An 18,941-nucleotide genomic window follows, 5' to 3' on the forward strand; every position below is an offset into this window, starting at 1 on the left:
TCTCTCTTCATCCTCCTCGCTCGACTTTGTGCTCGCGGGCGACGAGTCCTAGTACATGAGGCCATTATCCAATGGCCTCAGCTCTTAGTCGTCCAATTCCATCACCACCGCCATCAGAACATTGGAACACGACTCAAATTTTGGAGTTTGCTCCGCCTTTCCCCGTCTGCCTTTTTTCTTCGTCTTCGTCCCTTCCTCTCTATCTTCCTGTTCCTCCTCTTGGTCTTTTAAGCCGATTTCGCGATCATAGAGAAGGCGGACTCCTCCCTCGACTGCCATCTCCTATTGCTTCGCCCTCGCCTTCAATTCTTTTATTGTCATGTGATGTCATGATGACGTCAACATGACATCATATTGCCTCAGGCGCAAAAGGCAGACGAGAATTGCTCGATTGTTGAGTCTAGGAGAGTTGGGCCCACCAAATAGCATGGGGATTTGAGTGGGCTGGAGCAATTTTTGTTAGGGTAAATACATTGAATCACCTAATTACAAAGGAGATTTGTTGGGTGAACTTAATTTATATATAAAAAAAAAAAACTAAAGCAATACCAAACTCAACCTAAAAAACCTTTTTTTTTTAACAAACGACATTATCTATACTAAGAGGAAGATGTGAGTTTATCCTCACAATAGACTAGTAATAATGTGATTCAAATTTGTCTTTAACGTAATCAAAACCGGTTTTTGATTAAAAAAAATACGTTTAGGTACAAACTGACGCGGACTTCAATCACCCAGAGTGGGCCCCACCCGAATGACGCAATAATCAAATTATTCTCCACAGCGATGCCATTTCCTCACTCTCCCTACTTCTTCATCATTTTTGTTCAGCAACCGGAACCCCAAAATCTCAATTTCTGAGAAGCTCAGACAAACAATCTCATCAATTTGCAGTTTAGTCCTCCCCCATGGCGCTCTTTGCTTCTTCCATCAATCTCCATCTATCTAAAATCTCTCATTCCGAATTTGCCCCTCGGCCCCGCCCCTCCCCGTACGACCCCCCCAAACTCCTCCCTTTTCCTGCCGTATGCTCCTCCCAACGTGCTGCCGCCAACGCTTTCTCCAGAGAAAGGTGTGAGATCTCTCTCCCAGTTTTTCTTTTCTGACTTCTCAGTTTTCGCTTTTCTTTGAATGTTCTGTTTGGTAGCCGAGAAAATTTTGGATTAAAACGAAGATCAAGCTTCTCAAGAAGCTCTCGATCTCTTTGTTTCGGCCTTTATGATCAAGGTTTTATTAATTCATTTTTGTTTAAATCGTCACGAAGAAGATTAAGAGCAAGTTTCAAGTCAACTTAGAGTAGATTTTGAAGTTTTTTTTTTTTTTAATTTTATTTAATTTTTTAATTTAATAATTACGATCCGAAATATTCGTTGATATTTTGATTATATACTGGAAAATTTTATGCAGGAACATTATGCGTGCGTCGATGAATGGTCTGAATGCAGTTGGATCAAGCTCGTTGGTTAGTTACATTATATGCTTAATGCAAATAGTTTCATGGTTATTTTAGTGGGATTTCATGTTTATGACCATTCCTATGATATTTCGGATCGATTGGTGTTGTTTGATTTACTATCTGAAAATTTTCAATTAGTGAATCTGTTGTTTTTGGCAAATGAAATGAGTTGCGATCAGTTTCTTTGAAAGGATAACAGACATTGGATTCTAGTGGAGATACCTATATGTCGAAAGCTTTAACGGAAAACAAATTAACCTCACAAATCTTTGTGCTGAGGTCCCGAAATAAGGGGCGTTAATTTGTTATAGTTATTCCTATGGGATTCTAGGGGCTGCATTATTGGTCAGATTATTCAAACCACTATTTATGAGTAAATTTTAGTGTTTGAGAAACCCAAGTGACCCATGACTTGAAACAGGAAATTCCATCGCAGACAGTAAGATAGAATAAGAGGTAGTTTGGACCTTGCAGCAGAAAATAGAGATTACATTCTCTTTGACTGTTTTTCGTTTTGCTCTGTCAATATTTTATTTGCCTGTTAAAACTTTTCATTATCCTTGAGTGGGTCATGATCAAATCTTAGAACTTTTGGGGTTGGAAAAATTAGTTCACAATGCAATAATACATCTAGAGTCTAGACTGACTTTTGATTATCTGCAAGAGTGTGATGAGACTGTATCATATACCAACAAATTGATGGATACTTTAAACTGCAGAAGTCTGATCAAGGTGCTGATTATCTTCCAATGCCAGTTGTTATGATCGATCAAGATTCAGATTCTGATGCAACTATTGTGCAACTCAGCTTCGGCGATCGCCTTGGAGCACTCATTGATACGGTGAAGTTGCCAATGGAAACTTTATATGTTTTCTATTTTAGGATAACATGGATTGCGATCCTCGTGTTTTTATTTACATTGTATTTCAGTTTTGAGTGTGATAAGTTTTGAAACAGGGGTCTTAAAGCAGATCCTTTTAAACCAAAATCTTTCGGCACACCAGTTTAGATTTCAGATAGGACTTCTTATTTGTTTCTCTTGAAACCACCTTCAAACGTGCTGCATGTACCCGATCTACTAATCAAATAGATTTTATTTGTTTTGTTAACAAAAGGAAGCTTATGATTGATTGCTTTCCTTTGTTTAAATGAGGACAGATGAATGCATTGAAAGATTTGGGATTGGATGTGGCTAAGGGAACTGTCACCACTGAGGGACCAGTCAAACAAACGAAGTTTTATATAACACGATTGTGAGTACTTATTTCTTTTTGTTTCTCATCGTGTAGCACATATTAAGTATGTGTATGTTGAGTTTTTCCCATACGTAGTTCTAAAAGAAAGTTTGAACCAGTTTTGTGGTGCTATTGGAGATTCTCAAACATTTTAGGTCTAGGTGCTTAATATAGCATCATACCAATTTCATTTTTCACTTAATAGTTAAAGCTTTTTGGAATAGTGGTCAGCCGGTGTACTTTAACATAGTATCAGGGCAGGAGATTTGGAATTTAAATCCTTGCAATTAGAAACTCCCAGTGTAAGTTGAATTGCTTCAATCAGAGCCATTCATCAAATGTTGGTCATCCTAACCGACCACATAGGTATTACTATGTACCATACTTATTTCGGGACTGCGCCACTTCTATTTTTTGCCAAATTTGAGTAGAAAATAAGGTTTATCACTGTTGTTCTAGTGGCTAAATTTGTACATCAGGGTGCCACACCGACTGGTGTCTCTAGTATCTTCAGACCTTAGAGGGCCCCTAATTAAGTTGTGCTGCAATACTAAGCCAGCTCATTTCTAATTCTGTGAACCACCAATTTATGACCATAAAATCAAAAAGATATTCAAGCCAATTTGGATGTTGAGATATTGTTCTTTTGGGTTTATAAAAAGCTGAGCTGTTAGAATTCCTTTGTCAGACATCGACCATAGAGCTTGAGAACAAGCCCTTCAAATAGAATTACCCCACTCTAACTATCATTGAGGCCTTTTGAATTAAAACCCCACACCTGACGGATTGAGCAGGTGGCCAAATGGGGACAATATCGGTGTTGTTGGAGTAGGCCCATGGCCCATCTACCTGAAATTTAAGATGGTCTCAGAGCCAGGGGACGGGTCCTTACATCCACGTGAACGGGTGGGTCTCCTTTGGCCCCACGCAAATGGGTGAGCCCTGACATGGCTCCACGTAGGCCAAAAGATGCCGCATGCATTGGCCCAGCGCGAACTGGTGAGCTCTGGCTTGGCTCCACGTGGTTACCGATGTGTGGAACTCCACGTGTGACCCATAAAATAGGGTCTCATGTGCGGGGAAGTGTTAGAATTCCTCTGTCCCACATCGGCCACAGAGCTTGAGAACAAGCCCTTCAAATAGAATTACCCCACTCTAACAATCACCGAGACCTTTTGTGTTAAAACCCCACACCTTACGGATTGAGCAGGTGGCCAAGTGGGGACAGTATCGGTGTTGGAGTGGTCCCATGGCCTGTCTACCTGAAATTTAAGATGAACTGCTCAGTGTGTTTATAGTTAGTTTCCAATACATGTGTACATAATCTACAGATGTTCAAAATTTTGATATGTTTCACTGTACAAGTCTGTAATTGTCACTCTTAATTTGTTGTACCACCTATAAGACAAATACTCTCTACATTTTGTAATGCAAGTTTTTAGCATTTACAAATTGTTTTCGCGAATGCTAGAGACACTGGGCGCAAAGTTGAAGATCCCGATATGTTAGAGAGAATTCGACTTACCATCATCAACAATCTTTTGAAGTATCATCCAGTAAGAATGCTCAATCATAAAATTTTATGTGAAGTGTGAGACGGTTCATTGTATTTTTAAATTGTTGTCAAATGATTCGTTGTTTTCAATTTGATTTGCTAACTTTCTGCTTACTATAGGAATCTAGTCAGCATCTAGCAATGGGTGAAGCATTTGGAATAAAAGCTCCAGAGAAGAAGGTGATGTTCTTAACCTTTTAGCCTTAGGATCATAATTTATTCAGCTCTATGCCCATTTTACAGTTCTTATTTGTTCGTCTCTACTGTGGATGTCCCTCTTTTGGGCTTACCTTCCAGTGCTGAACGGTGTATGTCCTAATGAAACTCAATTATAGGACTGTCCTGCTGGTCACTCTTGGCCTTTGCTCTGATGCCATAATAGTCACAGGGTTGGAAATATTATGCTTCCATAGCCTATCTCCTCTATTGGGCCAAATTGAATCCAGACCACACAGATGAATCTGCATGCTATATTGTAGTCAGCTTGTCATCAGTTGTCGTCTCAATGGCTTCATATGATTCCCTTAAGGCTGAAAAGAAGTTGATTGCTTTTTTTTGGTTCTATTTATTTTTGAAGATGAATCTTAATAATAAAATATGTTTGGGGTCCTGTTGCCAAAAAGTGTGTTGTTTTTTGTTTGCCCACTCTCTCTCTCTCTCTCTCTCTCTAAGTGGACTAATTTTTTAGCATCTTTTTTGTAGAGTGTGCTGATTGTATTATATGATTTTGTTTGGTATTGTTGTATTAGCTGTTGGACTTGTAGTCATCTCACCTTGTATTTTCTTCACTTTGTGTTTATCATAAGAGAAAAGTCAGGATCACTTTTAGTCATCTCACTTTGCGTTTTCTTATGCTTAATAAGTTCTGTAACTTGCTTCGTTCTCAATTATGTGCAATCAACTTCATTTTAGTACTAAAAGCCTTGCAGCCAGTATTTAGTTTTTTTGTCAAAGACTCAAAACATTTCCACTGTCATTAAGTTTGTTTTACTTCACTGCAGTCAAGTATGATTTTATTGTTGAGACGCTTTTAGTTCATGCATGTTTGTATGTCCTTTTTTTATGACAAAATGTCCTTTTTTATGACAAACTTGTTTGTAATATACTGATATTGTTGATTGCAGCTTGATGTGGATATTGCAACTCATATACATGTGAAGGAAGATGGACCTAAGAAGAGGTTTGCAACATATAATTGAGAATAGCATTTAGCATTACAATTTTATTTGTTATCTTCTATTTCAGTTTCAGTGTTATATTCCACACCACATTGGGTTGCGGAATGAATACTCTCATCTCTGATAAAATTTTCAGTGTTCCCGGAACACGGAACACGGGCCGGTTCACCACATGTTATAATGCAAGGGGAGGGGCATTTAAAAAACCCGTCTCTCTGCTTATATTACCGGCTCGTGTTTTGGGCACATGAAGAAATCTCTCCTCATCTCTAAGCTTTCTTCACATTTGTTTATCGTGATGGTTGCTTGATTTAGCATGTGCTCATGCATTTATGTTATCCATATCACCAGCTTGCTTTACATAGAGACAGCAGATAGACCTGGGTTGCTAGTAGAAATCATAAAAATCATTGCTGACGTTAATATCGATGTGGAATCAGCTGAGATTGATACAGAAGTATGCCCTTCCCTAATTGCTTTCTCTCCTCCTTTCCTCCCATTTACCCGTGGTTAACTTTCTACTCTCGTCTTATAGGGGTTGGTAGCCAAAGATAAATTTCATGTTAGCTACAGAGGGGCAGCATTAAACAGTTCCTTGTCTCAGGTAATTGATTTGGTTCTGTATTGCCAATTCAGATTGTGTGACCTTCCGATTTAACCAATATTTTTAGCTCCAATCGTCATTGAGAGAGCTCTTGATTACCTTCAAGTTTTAGGGTTTATTAATTTGAATTCTGCTATAACTGAAAAAACAAAAAACTCTGGTTATGCATCGTAAGAACGTTGTGCACTATCTGCTATAAGAATTTTTTTTTAATTTTCAGGTGTTGGTGAACTGTTTGCGTTACTACATCCGGAGGCCAGAAACAGATATAGATAGTTACTAATACCTGGATAAACTGCATTTGTTCGTAAAGCAAACTGTAGCAAACAGTCAGCTCAGAGTGACTTGCTGATGCGCTAGTTTTCGAGATTTTGAGTTAATGTTGCTGCAGCATGGGGGATTTTCTGTATGAGCATCCAGTGATTCCTATGATTTATATAAAAGTAGTATGCATTTGTCTTCCGCCCGACGCCTTGTCGAGTGGTGACCAAGCAGTTCGAATACGAACTTTTTCTCCTTTGAATTGATGTATTCAGCCTTCTATGTGTCTATGCGGCAAAGACATGGTTAATGATTTAAGAGGTTTTTTTCTTTCTATTTTTGATAATTTCGTATCGAAGATTCGAACAAGCTTTTTAGTAAAACGTCTTACGAATCGAAATTATGTCTTTTAAAGCATAATTCAAAACATGCAGATGTTATTTTCCCGAAGACTGAAAACACGCCATTAGCTTCTTTCGTGGTCTTGTTCGAATCTTTTATTTTCAATTATCGCTTGCATAAAAATGAAAAATAAAACACAATTAGCTGCCTACCATGTCGTAAACCACCGTATATGGTCCACTCTATAGCACCTAAAAAGTGAGAACTTTTTTGGTAGGCCGCTTGTTAAAAAAATAAAAATAATAATGAAACACACAATTAGCTTCCAATCATGTCATAAACCATGTATAATGTATGCACCTAAAAAGTGATAACAATTTTGTCGTAGGCCAAGTAACTTGAAGGTGAGAGTACCTTCAAGGCACTAAAAATGCCTGAGAGGAATAAGCGAGATTATGTAAAAGTCTACAAGTTTTTGTTTCTTTCTTTGGTTGCTTACAGTGGCAAGTTCAGGAAAAATTCTTGGGAAGGAAGAGGGGGTCAGTAAGGAAAAAGTTGGTGCCATTTTTTGGCCGGAAACAACACATAAATTTGTCGATATGGCATTTCGTCGAGCAATTGATAGGCTATAGTCATTTGCAAAGCTATGGTGTGTAGGTATCATAGAGATGCCCACAACGTCCGAGCGAGTCTGCCAACTGATATCAGCATAAAAGTCATCGTTTTTTGTTGACAAGTTAGGTCATGCCGAGTCTCATTCATGCATTTTGTTGGTATGTGCACGAATTGGTTACTACCAGGACAACCAATGGGTCATCAGAGGCAATCCACAACTTTTCCTGCCTCCAAGGGGTCAACTGACCACGTTGACCTCCTGGTGGATCCGCCACTGGTTGCTAAGTGTGGATTCTCTACTATGTTCCAATGTATCTTATATGTCAAAATTTTCGACTGTTAGATCTTTAGACAAGGATCTAATGAGCAAAGATCTAACCGAAGCATAGTAGAATTTTTAGGATAGTTATTCGTGCTAAGCTAATAAGACCAAACTTTAATGATAATGAGAGCCATAGGCACAGGTCATCCCCCCACTAGAACCAACTCTAATCTCCACCAGAAACAAGAAGAAAAATCAAATTACATGTTGGTGGATGCAGTCATTTCTGGCTAACTAATTAATCCTCAATTCTCACTTTCTTCCCAAGCAAAGTTGGTACATGTAAAAGGCCTAAAGGGCAGGTAGCACCACCAACTCTCTATTATTTTAACAACGTATTTTAAAGGTCTGTTTCCTTATCTAGCCAGAACATTTGTTGTTTGATGCCATAATTTTCAGATCAAAGTGGTTGAATGTCTGAAAATTGAAACACCAGTTCTCCTCCTTCATTCTTGATTATTTATACCAAAAATGGTTTACAAAACGGTGGTCCTTTTCGTTATCCTCCTCTTCAACATGAGCTATGTGATTTTCGCTTCTGATCCGGATCCGGTTCAAGACTTCTGCATAGCCAACACAGAGCCTGCAAGCCATTCCAGCCAATGCAAGAACTCATCCCTCGCAACTGTAGAAGATTTTGTATTTTCCGGCATTAAGGTTCCTGGAAAGTTTGGTCCTACCGGGCTTTCTGGCGTTTCGGTGAACTCAAATGTCTTTCCAGGACTCAACACACTTGGCATGTCATTTGTCCGAGCTGACTTTGAAGTTGGTGGAGTAAACGTGCCACATTTTCACCCGAGAGCCACGGAGACTGCATTCGTGCTCGAAGGAAAGATTTATTCGGGGTTTGTTGATACGAATAACAGGATTTTCGCCAAAGTGATCGAAAAAGGTGAGGTGATGGTGTTTCCAAGGGGTCTACTGCACTTCCAAATGAATGTTGGTGATACTCCGGCAACTTTATTGGGCAGCTTTGACAGCCAAAACCCCGGATCCCAGAGAATCCCCGCTGCAATTTTCGGATCCGGTATCAAAGATAAGCTCTTGGAAAAAGCTTTTGGATTGAGTTCTAAGGAGATTTCTAAGTTGAAAAAGAAGCTTGGTTCACATTGATTGAGCTTGCTAGAAGAGTACCTGCAGTTTCTTTTATTTTTATTTTTTATTATTTGATTTTATTAATTTGAATGTAGTGACTGCATGTAGTATAATTGTGTGAGCAAATTATAGATTGATGAAATACATGAATTCAAATAAGGTATATTTTTAGGACTGTTGGCAAAGGCAATACGCTGGCCTTTTGCACCTGAGTTTGATTATTTTCGTGAAATACTGTTGTATAAAATATTATATCTGGTACTCAGCATGATAAAGATTATTTCTTACCGAAAAAGCAATTTAAATAAATGTCAATTATTACAAGACATCATTATTATAAGGTCATGGCTACAAAAGTGAAGGTAACATCTCTTGCTTTTTTGAATTGAAAACTTTGGTTCTTCAACCTTTATGATCATAGCCAGCCAGCATGCTTTGTTAGTTGCTCACCTCTCCTACTAGTAGTCTAGAAATTTGGTTATAAATTATTAAATGGATGCAGATATGAGCGTAGTCAAGTTGGCTAAATCTGCAGTCAAGTTGGCTAAATCTGCAGGTGCTTTCCCAACCTAAGTTCGATCCCCCCTCCCTGAAGCTTAGGTTAGATTCGAATGTCGGTCAAATAAAGAAAAGAACAAAAAACATAGACGAGTGCAAAGAGACTTTGCTACCAAGCATATTATGATGAGTGATGACCATCTCACATTGTTCTACAACCACCCCACCACAACATCATAATTAGCATTACAAACTTTAATCTGCAGAAAAGAAGAGTTACTCTCACACTCGACCTAAATTTTTAATTAACACAATTAATTAAGTCATACTTAAAGCAAGGCATTCAACATCTCATTCCAACTATCAGGCACCCCAGGAAGGCACCAATGGCTGCAGTCAGAGGATAAGCCTCCTGGGTGCTGCTTCTCTTCTTGCCCCATGGCCCTTCTGTACACAGAAGGGTGCCCGTCTCTTCGAAAAGCCGACATGGTAGTTATGTCCTGAAGATATACCGGAAATCTCATATTTCTCAATACAGTTTGTAGCACTATCAATGGCTCTGGAACATGTTGGTGACTGAAATAAGCCAGAGGCTGCTTCTGATTATAGCATCTCCAACCATTTTCTCTGCCGAAAAAGCGAATAACACGTTGAAGTATGTATAAAAGAATTCTGTGAACTATATAATTGCATCATAACTGCATTAGAGATCTCATATTATGTACCTGTTGTGCCTAGGAGACATGCTTCGAAAAATCACTCGGGTTTTTCGAGGATCTAGGTTTAAATCGATCCATTTAGCCCATGTAGTGAGTCCTTTTTGGTATGCAACCATTGGATTAATGTTTGTATACAGAGAGTGCCCTTCCATGTAATAATCCCACCTGAAACATGTTAGAAGAACTCTTCAATTAAGATCATAATTAAGAACATCCACAATGCTACCACTTCTGAAGCAAAGGAAATGAGGAAAGGTGACTCGATGAATGCGAATTTTCTCTTACGAACTCGATTTGTCAGAGTGAGTCCACCAGTGAGCAGAATCAAACACAAGAACATCAGCTCCTCTCCAGTACTTTGCATTCTCTTCTATCAAGTCCAAATGTAAAATTCTCTTTTTGTCAGCTCCTCTGTTCAACTCCACTAGGAGTGGTGCCCACGAAAACTCAATCGATGTCTCAAAATCCTGTGTGAATTACATTTACTGTTTATGTTAAAGATTTAAGAACAACGATCAAATCTTGAGGCTTTCCTCTAAACAATGTAAAAACAAAAACTGAAAATAGTTATCACACAAGTTTTCAGTTTTTACAATGATGAAAACTATGAACCGAAAATTGAAAGTGATTGGTTATCAAACGATGCCTAAAATTTGAACAAAAATAATTGTACCATTGCATGGAATGCCATTGAAGGACCATTGTAGGTCACTCTCTTTCTGCCAGTTGGAACAACTCCTTGTACCAAGCACACTAGAGATTCCCACTGATTCCGCATTATAGAATCACCCACCAGCATTATTCTTTTCCTTCTCATCTTCCCAAGAAATTTCAGTGCATCAAACCTTCATTGAAACAAAAAACCAAGAAATCACATTACTAAATGATTTTAAATTACAGGGAGGGAGATTCGAACTTGGATGTAGAGGAGAGAGCACACTACTCTAGCAAATTACTTGGCTAAGTTCATGCATTCGGATAGATTCTTTAGTTTTAGTTTAGAGTGGTACCTTGGAATGGAGCAGCTGTTTGGCTTCCACCTCCACTTTTCGTAGTCGGAATCCGGCCTTCCATTCTTTTGACAAGTCACCGCAGTGCTAAGATATGGACAAGTCGAGTCATAAAGAGGGTACGATTGATCGTAAACCCATTTTCCGTCAGAGAGCTCACATCTCCTCCTTGAATTTTGGTGGCTCTGAACCATGTTCACTGCATCATCTTCATCGTCAAGCCAAAAGTCATCTTCTAGCTCAAGATGTGATGACTTCCCATGAAAGAAGCATAGAAAGACAATGAAGATGTTGGAGAAGAAGAGGAGTTGAAGCTTTGGTTTGCTCATTGATTTCCGAATTCCAAAGCTAGGGACAGCTTGAAGTAGCTAGTGTCCCCAGTGAAGAAAACAAGCATTTTATAAGCTGCATGCAGGGCCTTGATGAATGTATATGATTAGAACTGTAGCATCAAAGGCATGACTTGCGGTGTGGTGGCACCATATCCAATTATCCATATGCAATGCTTTTTGAGAATGACTTGTATGACACAACGCTATCATGGTGGCGTTTCGTATCAATAATAATGTGTTAGTTTTTCTCTACTTATCATCCTATTACTAACGTGGGACATTACTAGAGTGGTGTTCTTATATTATTGACATGAAACGTCATTGTGATAGTGTACTGGTGCCACAAATTACTCTCATAGTGAGGAGGGGTGGTAGAAAGTCGAAACAAGGGATAAAAAGTAAGAAATTAGGTACCCGTAACTGGCGGATGTGTAGGCCATGCACATCAATGGTATTGCTTTTCAAAAGTAATAAAGGTTAAAGAGATAATTAAACCAGTTTACTTAGCAGAAATTTCAGGATCGTTGCACCAAATATAAACACCAATATCTCCTAAACACTGTTTTAAAAATCCCCGCGCCGCCTAGGTGCTATGACACACCCCGACCTTGATTTTCTCCATACACCAGGGTAGGCACGTGTTGGTCGACACTCGAAGGTGACGCAAACCATTTAATTATAAATATTATGCAAGTGAGGAATATATTCAGAACATACGACTAAGTAGAACACTAAAGGAAATAATATAAATTTGAATGAATAAGAGAATGGGTCCTACGCTGAGAGGACTCGAAGATGCCGATGCAAAAGTGTCTTGACGCCGGGATTGTACACTTTGATTCTAAGTTCTGAAGGAGGCGCAAAACAAACATGAGTGGACCAGAGTTTATATACATATAATAGAAACAGTTATCAACATACTAACCCCTAGGTTTTATGAAAAAAATAGCATAATATATAATATGTTTTTCCGAGAACTCTAGCATGCCATAAAACATCTCATAAAAAATATCTTGTATATAGTGCTAACTAGTAGTATTAGCATCGCTTACAGTATCAGAACCCTTCATTTGCCAAACATGCATATCTATCACTTGCCAAACAGGCATAACATTATCATTTGCCAAACAAGCATATATATCATTTGCCAAACGGGCATATCCGTATCAATTGCCAAACAAGCATATAGTGACCACTACACACAAAACGTTGAACATAATCTTTCTAAACTATAGGTACATATATCTCAAAATCATCTTCATAGTATAAAGTCATCCATCATCTATACTATAAAGAAGTGTGTGAAAACATGTTCTAAATAGTATATCGGCATCCATCAGATATCCTACAAAGAACATGGTTTTGATAGAAAATATGGTATTCCAAAATAAGCTCAGTATAACATGATAATCAATGTCTCATAAAACGTTCACAAAACGTATTAAGTAAATCATGCTTTTTATGTATGCATTTCTACTATTGAAATATGCATTTTAGAAGGGATCCACTCACAGATACTTAGCCGCCAAAGAGCCACACAAACTAGCGAACACGGAATCGTCACAAATAATTGTCCCTAAGCACATAAAGGGTCCAATAAATAAAACTATATCATAACAATTGAATTTGGAAAAATAGACATTAGAAATGGATTCAGGATGTCGAATTACCCTAAGAAGGGTCCCGGTTAAACTTTGAAAGATCAACATAAGAATATTTCAGAGAATATTCCTTGACGGAATATTCCCTAACGGAATATTCCACATAAAGGGTTTGGGCCGGCTAGGGTTTAGGGTTTGAAAGGTTAAGGGGTTTAGTAAAGACTTGTGCCAGGGTTAACTGTTAGGTTAATGGATTAGGGCTTAAAGGGTTTTGGGTCAAAGGGCCTAAATGAGTGGGTTTGGGTTCCAAAGCCCAAAGGTTTCAGGGCTGCCTCAAAAGGGTTGGCCTTAAAGGGCTTTAAGTTCATGGGCCGAATGCCCTATTTGAATGGCCCAAGGGCCTTTGGGTTTTAAAAGGAAATAGACAAATAAATACTTAAAGGAAAGGGTTTTGGGTTTTCAAACAATGGGCCTAAGGCCCTAGGTTTTGGCACGGCCCAAAGGGCCTGGTTCAAAAGGGTTTGTGCTTGAAAGCCCGGCCTGAGTTCAAAACATGGGTCGTCGGACCCAATTGAAGGAGAAGGCCATATTCCGGCCGGGATATTGTACAAATTTAAACGTTCATAACTTTATCAATACTCAACGAAATCAAGTGATTCAAAAACAGAAATCATAGTTCTCGACGAGACGAAGAGAATGATACTTTGCACGATGTCTAACTTGCTGTGGTTTGGCCAAAAAAATCCTCGAAAGCCGAGGAGGTCGCCGGAAACTGGGTAAGATTCAAATGAATATAACTTCTTCAATACTCAATAAAATTGGATGAAACAAAAAAGAAAGTTGTAGTACTCAGCGAGACAAAGAGATTGATACCTTGCACGCTGGCCAACTAGTGGTGGTTTGGCCGAAAATTGGCTCAAAAGCTGTCAGACTTGCCAGTAAAACTAGGAAAACACCTCTGAGTTGTTTCTCACTACAAACCTTCACCAAAGAACCTAAAATGAGTCCTAACTAGGGTTTGATCGATCTAAGAGAAAGATTAGAGAAAGTTCCGAAGCTTACCAAGGTCGAGGGACGAGAAATCTCATCGGAGTCGTACCCCAAACAGTGGGGGTACCACTGTGCAGAGAGAGAATGTGAGGGAGAGAGAACGTGGCACGGTGGTGTGGTGGTGTCGTCGTCCAAGACTTCTTGGGTGAGGGGTGACTGGGTGTGTGAGTGTGAATTCAGGGAAGATGGAAGGAGAGAGTTGCAGAAAGTCGAGAGGGAGAGATAAGAGAGAGTGAGGGAGAAGAGAGAAAAGATAGACCGGGGACACAAATCAGGGGGTGGGCCCCTTGGGCTCACCAATTAAGACCCAAAAAATTTTTTTAAATAAAAACCCAAAACTACTTTTAAAATCTGGGGTGGGGTGCAACATGCTAGACAGCTAGTCACCGCCCCGATTAATGCCTAGGCATTTGAAAGTTAAGAAATGGCGCCTAGACCTGTTGAGGCATCCCTTTAGACCACTACAGCACTCGCCTAATCCGCCCAGCCCCGGCTAGGTGTGCTTAGGTTGCAACTTACTTAGATAGAAAATAGATAACTTTTTATTGTTTCCAATAAATTGTAAGAGACTTATTGAACACTTAAATAAACACACATTATATGATTATATGTTTGCTCCCCATGTTTTAATTATGTTCCAATACTTTATAATATATATGTCATTCTATTTTCTAATTTATGATGAAATTATATATATTTTAAGTATAAGCAGACACTTATTTACACAAAATGCAATAGATTTACTTCCCCTCATTTTCCTCTACCCTCCAACTTTGGTAACACATATCCACTGAAACATTAGCACCCCCAATACTTACACAATACTGAACAATTAACAACAAATCCATCAATCACGAGCGGAATGAGCTGCCTCTTCAATTTGGTCTCTTTCTCGCGAATCTTCTGCATATGGTGTGTTGTTCGTTCTTGCACTTTCATGGGAGGTAGAATTCACCCTGCTTGTACATCTCAACTTGTATAAATAGAAAAGTTCCTTGTAGTCATAAATCACTTTCAAAGTTTCAATACACATATGACCATACACTTGTTGATGTTTAGGATTGATTTGGCTTGAACAATTCACTAAATTCAATGATTTTTTTTAAACAAACACTATTATCTACATTAAGAGGGAATGAGGTGAGTTTAGCTTTATAATGGGCTAGGAATAATGTGGTTCAAATTCACTTTTGGCGAGAATCGTACCTAGAACCTCTCACTTACAAGCGAAGAGGAATACCATTAAATTGTAGTACTAAATTGCAAATTCAATGAATGTTGAATGAAAATATAGATGCCAACTTACATGGTAAAGATGTAAAATGGAGAAATCATTTAAAGCTCTATGTTACTAAGAAAATATAGATGCTAGTTTTTTTAATAAATACAACCATTTGAAACTTTATATTAATAAAAAAAAAACATTTGACAACTTAGAGTAACTCCACAGGTAGCTATGTGTATCAAAATTTGATTATGGTGATATAGATGACCCTGTGACTTATCAACAAGCTATGAAGAAGTCCTCAGGTAGCTCTATGGCAGCAAGCAATGACAGAAGTACTTGATTCAATGTCTAAAAACAATGTGTATCAAAATTTGATTATGGTGATATAGATGACACTGTGACTTATCAACAAGCTATGAAGAAGTCCTCAGGTAGCTTTATAGCAGCAAGCAATGACAGAAGAACTTGATTCAATGTCTAAAAACAATGTTTGGTCTTTAGTGAAGCCATATGTTAAAATTAAAGCAGTTGACCTCAAGTGGGTGTTTAAGACCAAGAGAAATGCTGAGGGAAGAATTGAGAGATATTAAGCTCGATTAGTTGCAAAGGGATTCACACAAAGGGAATGTGTTGATTAAAATGACACTATTTCACTTCTTTCTTCAAAAAATTCAATGAGAGTGATTATGGCCTTGACAACTCATTTTGATATGGAATTGCACCTGATGGATGTAAAAACTGCATTCTTGAATGGTGAACTTAATATGAAGATTTTTATGTCTCAACCTCCTGGATTTGTTGAAAGGGGGAAAGAAGATATGATTTGCAAATTGAATAAATCAATCTATGGTTTAAACCAAGTTTCAAGACAATGGTTTCTGAAATTTGATCAAGTAGTTACTTCACAAGGGTTTGTTGAAAACAAGATGGACGATTGTATCTACCTTAAGTTCAAGGGATCCAAGTTCATTTTTCTTGTTTTATATGTTGATGACATCTTACTTGTAAGTTCAGATGTGCAACTGTTAAAAGAGACTAAAAGCATGCTGAGTTCAAACTTTGAAATGAAGGATCTTGGTAAGCTCATTATGTTCTAGAAATTGAGATTGTGAGATATAGAAGACCAAAACTCCTTGGCTTATCTCAGAATGGCTACATAGAGAGAGTGCTTACAGGTTTAACATGAAAAGTTGCAACAAGGCTGATGTTTTAGTAAATAAAGGTGACATGTTTTCTCGAGATCAATGTCCCAAGAATGAACTTGAGACTAAGTTAACGAGATGAAACCATATGCTTCATTAGTTGGTAGTTTTATGTATGCTAATATCTGCACTAGACCTAATTTGGCTTTCATTGTTGGTATTTTGGGAATAATTCAATCAAATCCTGGAGAAGCTCATTGGGTGGCAGCTAAGAAGGTGTTGAGATATTTGCAAAAAACTAAAGGGTTTATGCTAGTTTATGGACATAATGATTCATTAGAGTTGATTGGATTTATTGATTCTAATCTTGCTAGGGATGTGGATGAAAGAAAATAAACTGGTGGATATATTTTTAAGGTAAGTGGAGGTGTTGTGTCATGGAAGAGTGCTAAGCAAACTATAGTGTTAACTTTAACTATGGAAGCTGAGTTTGTAGCATGTTTTGAGGGGATGAAGCAAGTTGTTTGGCTCAGAAACTTAATTGTTGATATGAAGCTTGTAGATTCAGTTAAAAGACCTATAAAAATGTTCTATGAAAATAATGATGTTGTATTTTTTCTCAAAGAATAACAAAAGAACTTCAGCTTCAAGGTTAATGGATGTGAAGTTCCTTAAAGTTAGAGAAATGGTCAAGAAAGGGGAGATTGATATTCAGTACTTATATATCGGTGCAATTGATATTCAGTACTTATATACTGATGCAATGATTGTAAATCCTCTTACTAAAGCCTTGCCAAACAATGTTTACAAGGAGCATGTTACACATATTGAGGTTGTAGAGTCTTTTGAACAGTGGGAGTGAACTGCTTCGAAATTGGAAGACTGTTGTGGTGTTTCATTAGTATATGATGGCATTGAGGCAGCATGTCTTCACAATTATGTAGTTTTGTTAGTTTGAAATTAGTAGTATTTGTTTAGCTAGTTTTATAGGTTATTTGGGTTTTCAATAAATGTTCAATTCTTCCAATGTGATCAATTGTTCTAGAAAAAACAAGTTTTGTTCAATGAAAGTAAGTTTGCTAGAAAATCAATTTGTGATTTTGTCTGATGCATAATTATTAGAATTATTGATATGTCAAGTTGGTTAATGAATATAGTCATTAACTGAGAGTTTAATTCTATTAAGTTGAAAGCTGTTTCACTCAAAGTAGGAGTTATACATTTTTGTGCTCTGCGCTTTGGTTCAAATAAGTATTGGTTGCAGATTGAATATGTAGTAGTTGTTGAATTGTTTATGTAATGTACATAGTAGATTCTTCATTTCCTTATTTTGAAATGCATAACTATATAGTATGTGAGTATGAATGTGGCTTGAATAAGACTTAGTGATCACTTCTATAAATTTTGAAGACTGGTTGTGTTCATACTCAAGTGGGAGAATGTAAGATTATGAGTATGAAATATATGATAGAACCGGTTATAGTGTTTGAGATTGATATGGAAAAGTCTTGATTAAAGCTATTAGGTTGTCCTTAATGTTTTAGGATAATAGAATTGAGAGAAGTTCAAATTGGTTTTGGAAAAGAACTTAGTGTTGGAACTTTATAAGGTCTCATAATTCTTTATGGTTTGCCTAGTTTGAATCCTAGTCTAATTCTGATAGGGAATGGACAGAGGAGTACCATATATATATCTCAAACCACTGCTCTTGCGAACACTGGTTTATTTTATTCTAAGACCTATTGATTAGAAGAACTATTATCATTGCAAAAGAGGATAAGGTTTTGAGCACAGAGGCTGCAATGGCTTCATCATCAAGATCAAATAATGCAGGTATGTTTCAAGGCTTTGGTTTTTAAGTTGTGATTCAATTGGATGAATTCTTATTCCTTGAATAAGAAGTTATAAACTTGTTCCTACATGCCAAACCACTCGTTTTCCTCCACCCACCAACTCCGGTAGCACATATCCACTGAAACATTAGCACCACCAAGACACACAATACTGAACAATTAACAACAAATCCATCAATCACAAGCGGAATGAGCTGCCCCTTCAATTTGGTCTCTTTCTCTCGAATCTTCTGCATATGTTGTGGTGTTCGTTCTTACACTTTCATGGGAGGTAGAACTTAGCCTGCTTGTACATCTCAACTTTTGTAAATAGAAAAGTTCCTTGTAGTCATAAATCACTTTCAATATTCACATATGACCATAGGGGTGGTTCGGTATGAGATAGCATACTGAAACTAGTATCCCGAATCCCAAACCGATTTTTTTTGGGACAAAAATTTGAAGACCAATTCCAAACCAAATTTTCGGGATTTCGGGACAAATCGGGAATCCTAAATTTAAATATGAAATTATGAATTGTTGTTTAAATATATATTTTCGGAATTTCAGGACAAATCGGGAATCCCAAATTTTCGGGATAGCATCCTGAAAATTTCGGGAAGTTCGGTTTGGGATCGGGATTTTTTTGGTTCGGTTCGGGATTTTCGGGAATTTTTTCCACCCCTATGATCATACACTCAATGATGTTTAGGATTGGTTTGGCTTGAACAACTCACTAAATTCAATGAACGTTGAATGAAAATATAGACGCCAACTTACATAGTAAACGTATAAAATGGAGAAATCATTTTAAGCTCTATATTAATAAGAAAATAACATTTAACAGTTTAGTTGGAAAAATATA

The 18,941-nt window shown here is 37.7% G+C and overlaps 3 protein-coding genes across 3 annotated transcripts; 2 read left to right on the forward strand and 1 right to left on the reverse strand.

The window, feature by feature from the left end:
* The first annotated feature begins 728 nt into the window (after positions 1-728).
* Positions 729-6,626, forward strand: LOC103438790 (ACT domain-containing protein ACR12). Its single transcript, XM_029105358.2, has 10 exons — positions 729-1,072; positions 1,408-1,462; positions 2,176-2,298; positions 2,616-2,710; positions 4,164-4,248; positions 4,368-4,427; positions 5,372-5,427; positions 5,777-5,882; positions 5,961-6,029; positions 6,250-6,626. The coding sequence occupies exons 1-10, from the start codon at positions 909-911 to the stop codon at positions 6,310-6,312; spliced, it is 876 nt and encodes a 291-aa protein (XP_028961191.1). The 5' UTR covers positions 729-908; the 3' UTR covers positions 6,313-6,626.
* A 1,168-nt stretch (positions 6,627-7,794) lies between these two features.
* LOC103438791 (germin-like protein subfamily 3 member 2) lies at positions 7,795-9,004 on the forward strand. Its single transcript, XM_008377343.4, has one exon. The coding sequence runs from the start codon at positions 8,041-8,043 to the stop codon at positions 8,680-8,682; it is 642 nt and encodes a 213-aa protein (XP_008375565.2). The 5' UTR covers positions 7,795-8,040; the 3' UTR covers positions 8,683-9,004.
* Positions 9,005-9,313: 309 nt separating this feature from the next.
* On the reverse strand, positions 9,314-11,449 carry LOC103438792 (protein trichome birefringence-like 36). Its single transcript, XM_008377344.4, has 5 exons — positions 10,892-11,449; positions 10,555-10,726; positions 10,167-10,348; positions 9,888-10,046; positions 9,314-9,789 (listed from the first exon to the last, which is right to left on the reverse strand). Exons 1-5 carry the CDS (start codon positions 11,218-11,220, stop codon positions 9,492-9,494), a joined length of 1,140 nt encoding a protein of 379 aa, XP_008375566.2. The 5' UTR covers positions 11,221-11,449; the 3' UTR covers positions 9,314-9,491.
* Positions 11,450-18,941: the final 7,492 nt, after the last annotated feature.

This window comes from Malus domestica, chromosome 07 (genome assembly GCF_042453785.1).
Source record: "Malus domestica chromosome 07, GDT2T_hap1".
Taxonomy (NCBI): domain Eukaryota; kingdom Viridiplantae; phylum Streptophyta; class Magnoliopsida; order Rosales; family Rosaceae; genus Malus; species Malus domestica.

Excerpts from the sequence above, each read along its gene's own strand:
- LOC103438792 (XM_008377344.4), bottom strand. The coding sequence starts at position 11,220 with ATGAGCAAACCAAAGCTTCAACTCCTCTTCTTCTCCAACATCTTCATT. Across the intron at positions 10,047-10,166 it reads CACTCTGACAAATCGAGTTC|GTGGGATTATTACATGGAAG; the intron begins GTAAGAGAAAAT and ends AACATGTTTCAG. Across the intron at positions 9,790-9,887 it reads ATGTCTCCTAGGCACAACAG|AGAAAATGGTTGGAGATGCT; the intron begins GTACATAATATG and ends CTTTTTCGGCAG.
- LOC103438790 (XM_029105358.2), top strand. The coding sequence starts at position 909 with ATGGCGCTCTTTGCTTCTTCCATCAATCTCCATCTATCTAAAATCTCT. Across the intron at positions 2,299-2,615 it reads TTGGAGCACTCATTGATACG|ATGAATGCATTGAAAGATTT; the intron begins GTGAAGTTGCCA and ends AAATGAGGACAG. Across the intron at positions 5,428-5,776 it reads GAAGATGGACCTAAGAAGAG|CTTGCTTTACATAGAGACAG; the intron begins GTTTGCAACATA and ends CCATATCACCAG.
- LOC103438791 (XM_008377343.4), top strand. The coding sequence starts at position 8,041 with ATGGTTTACAAAACGGTGGTCCTTTTCGTTATCCTCCTCTTCAACATG.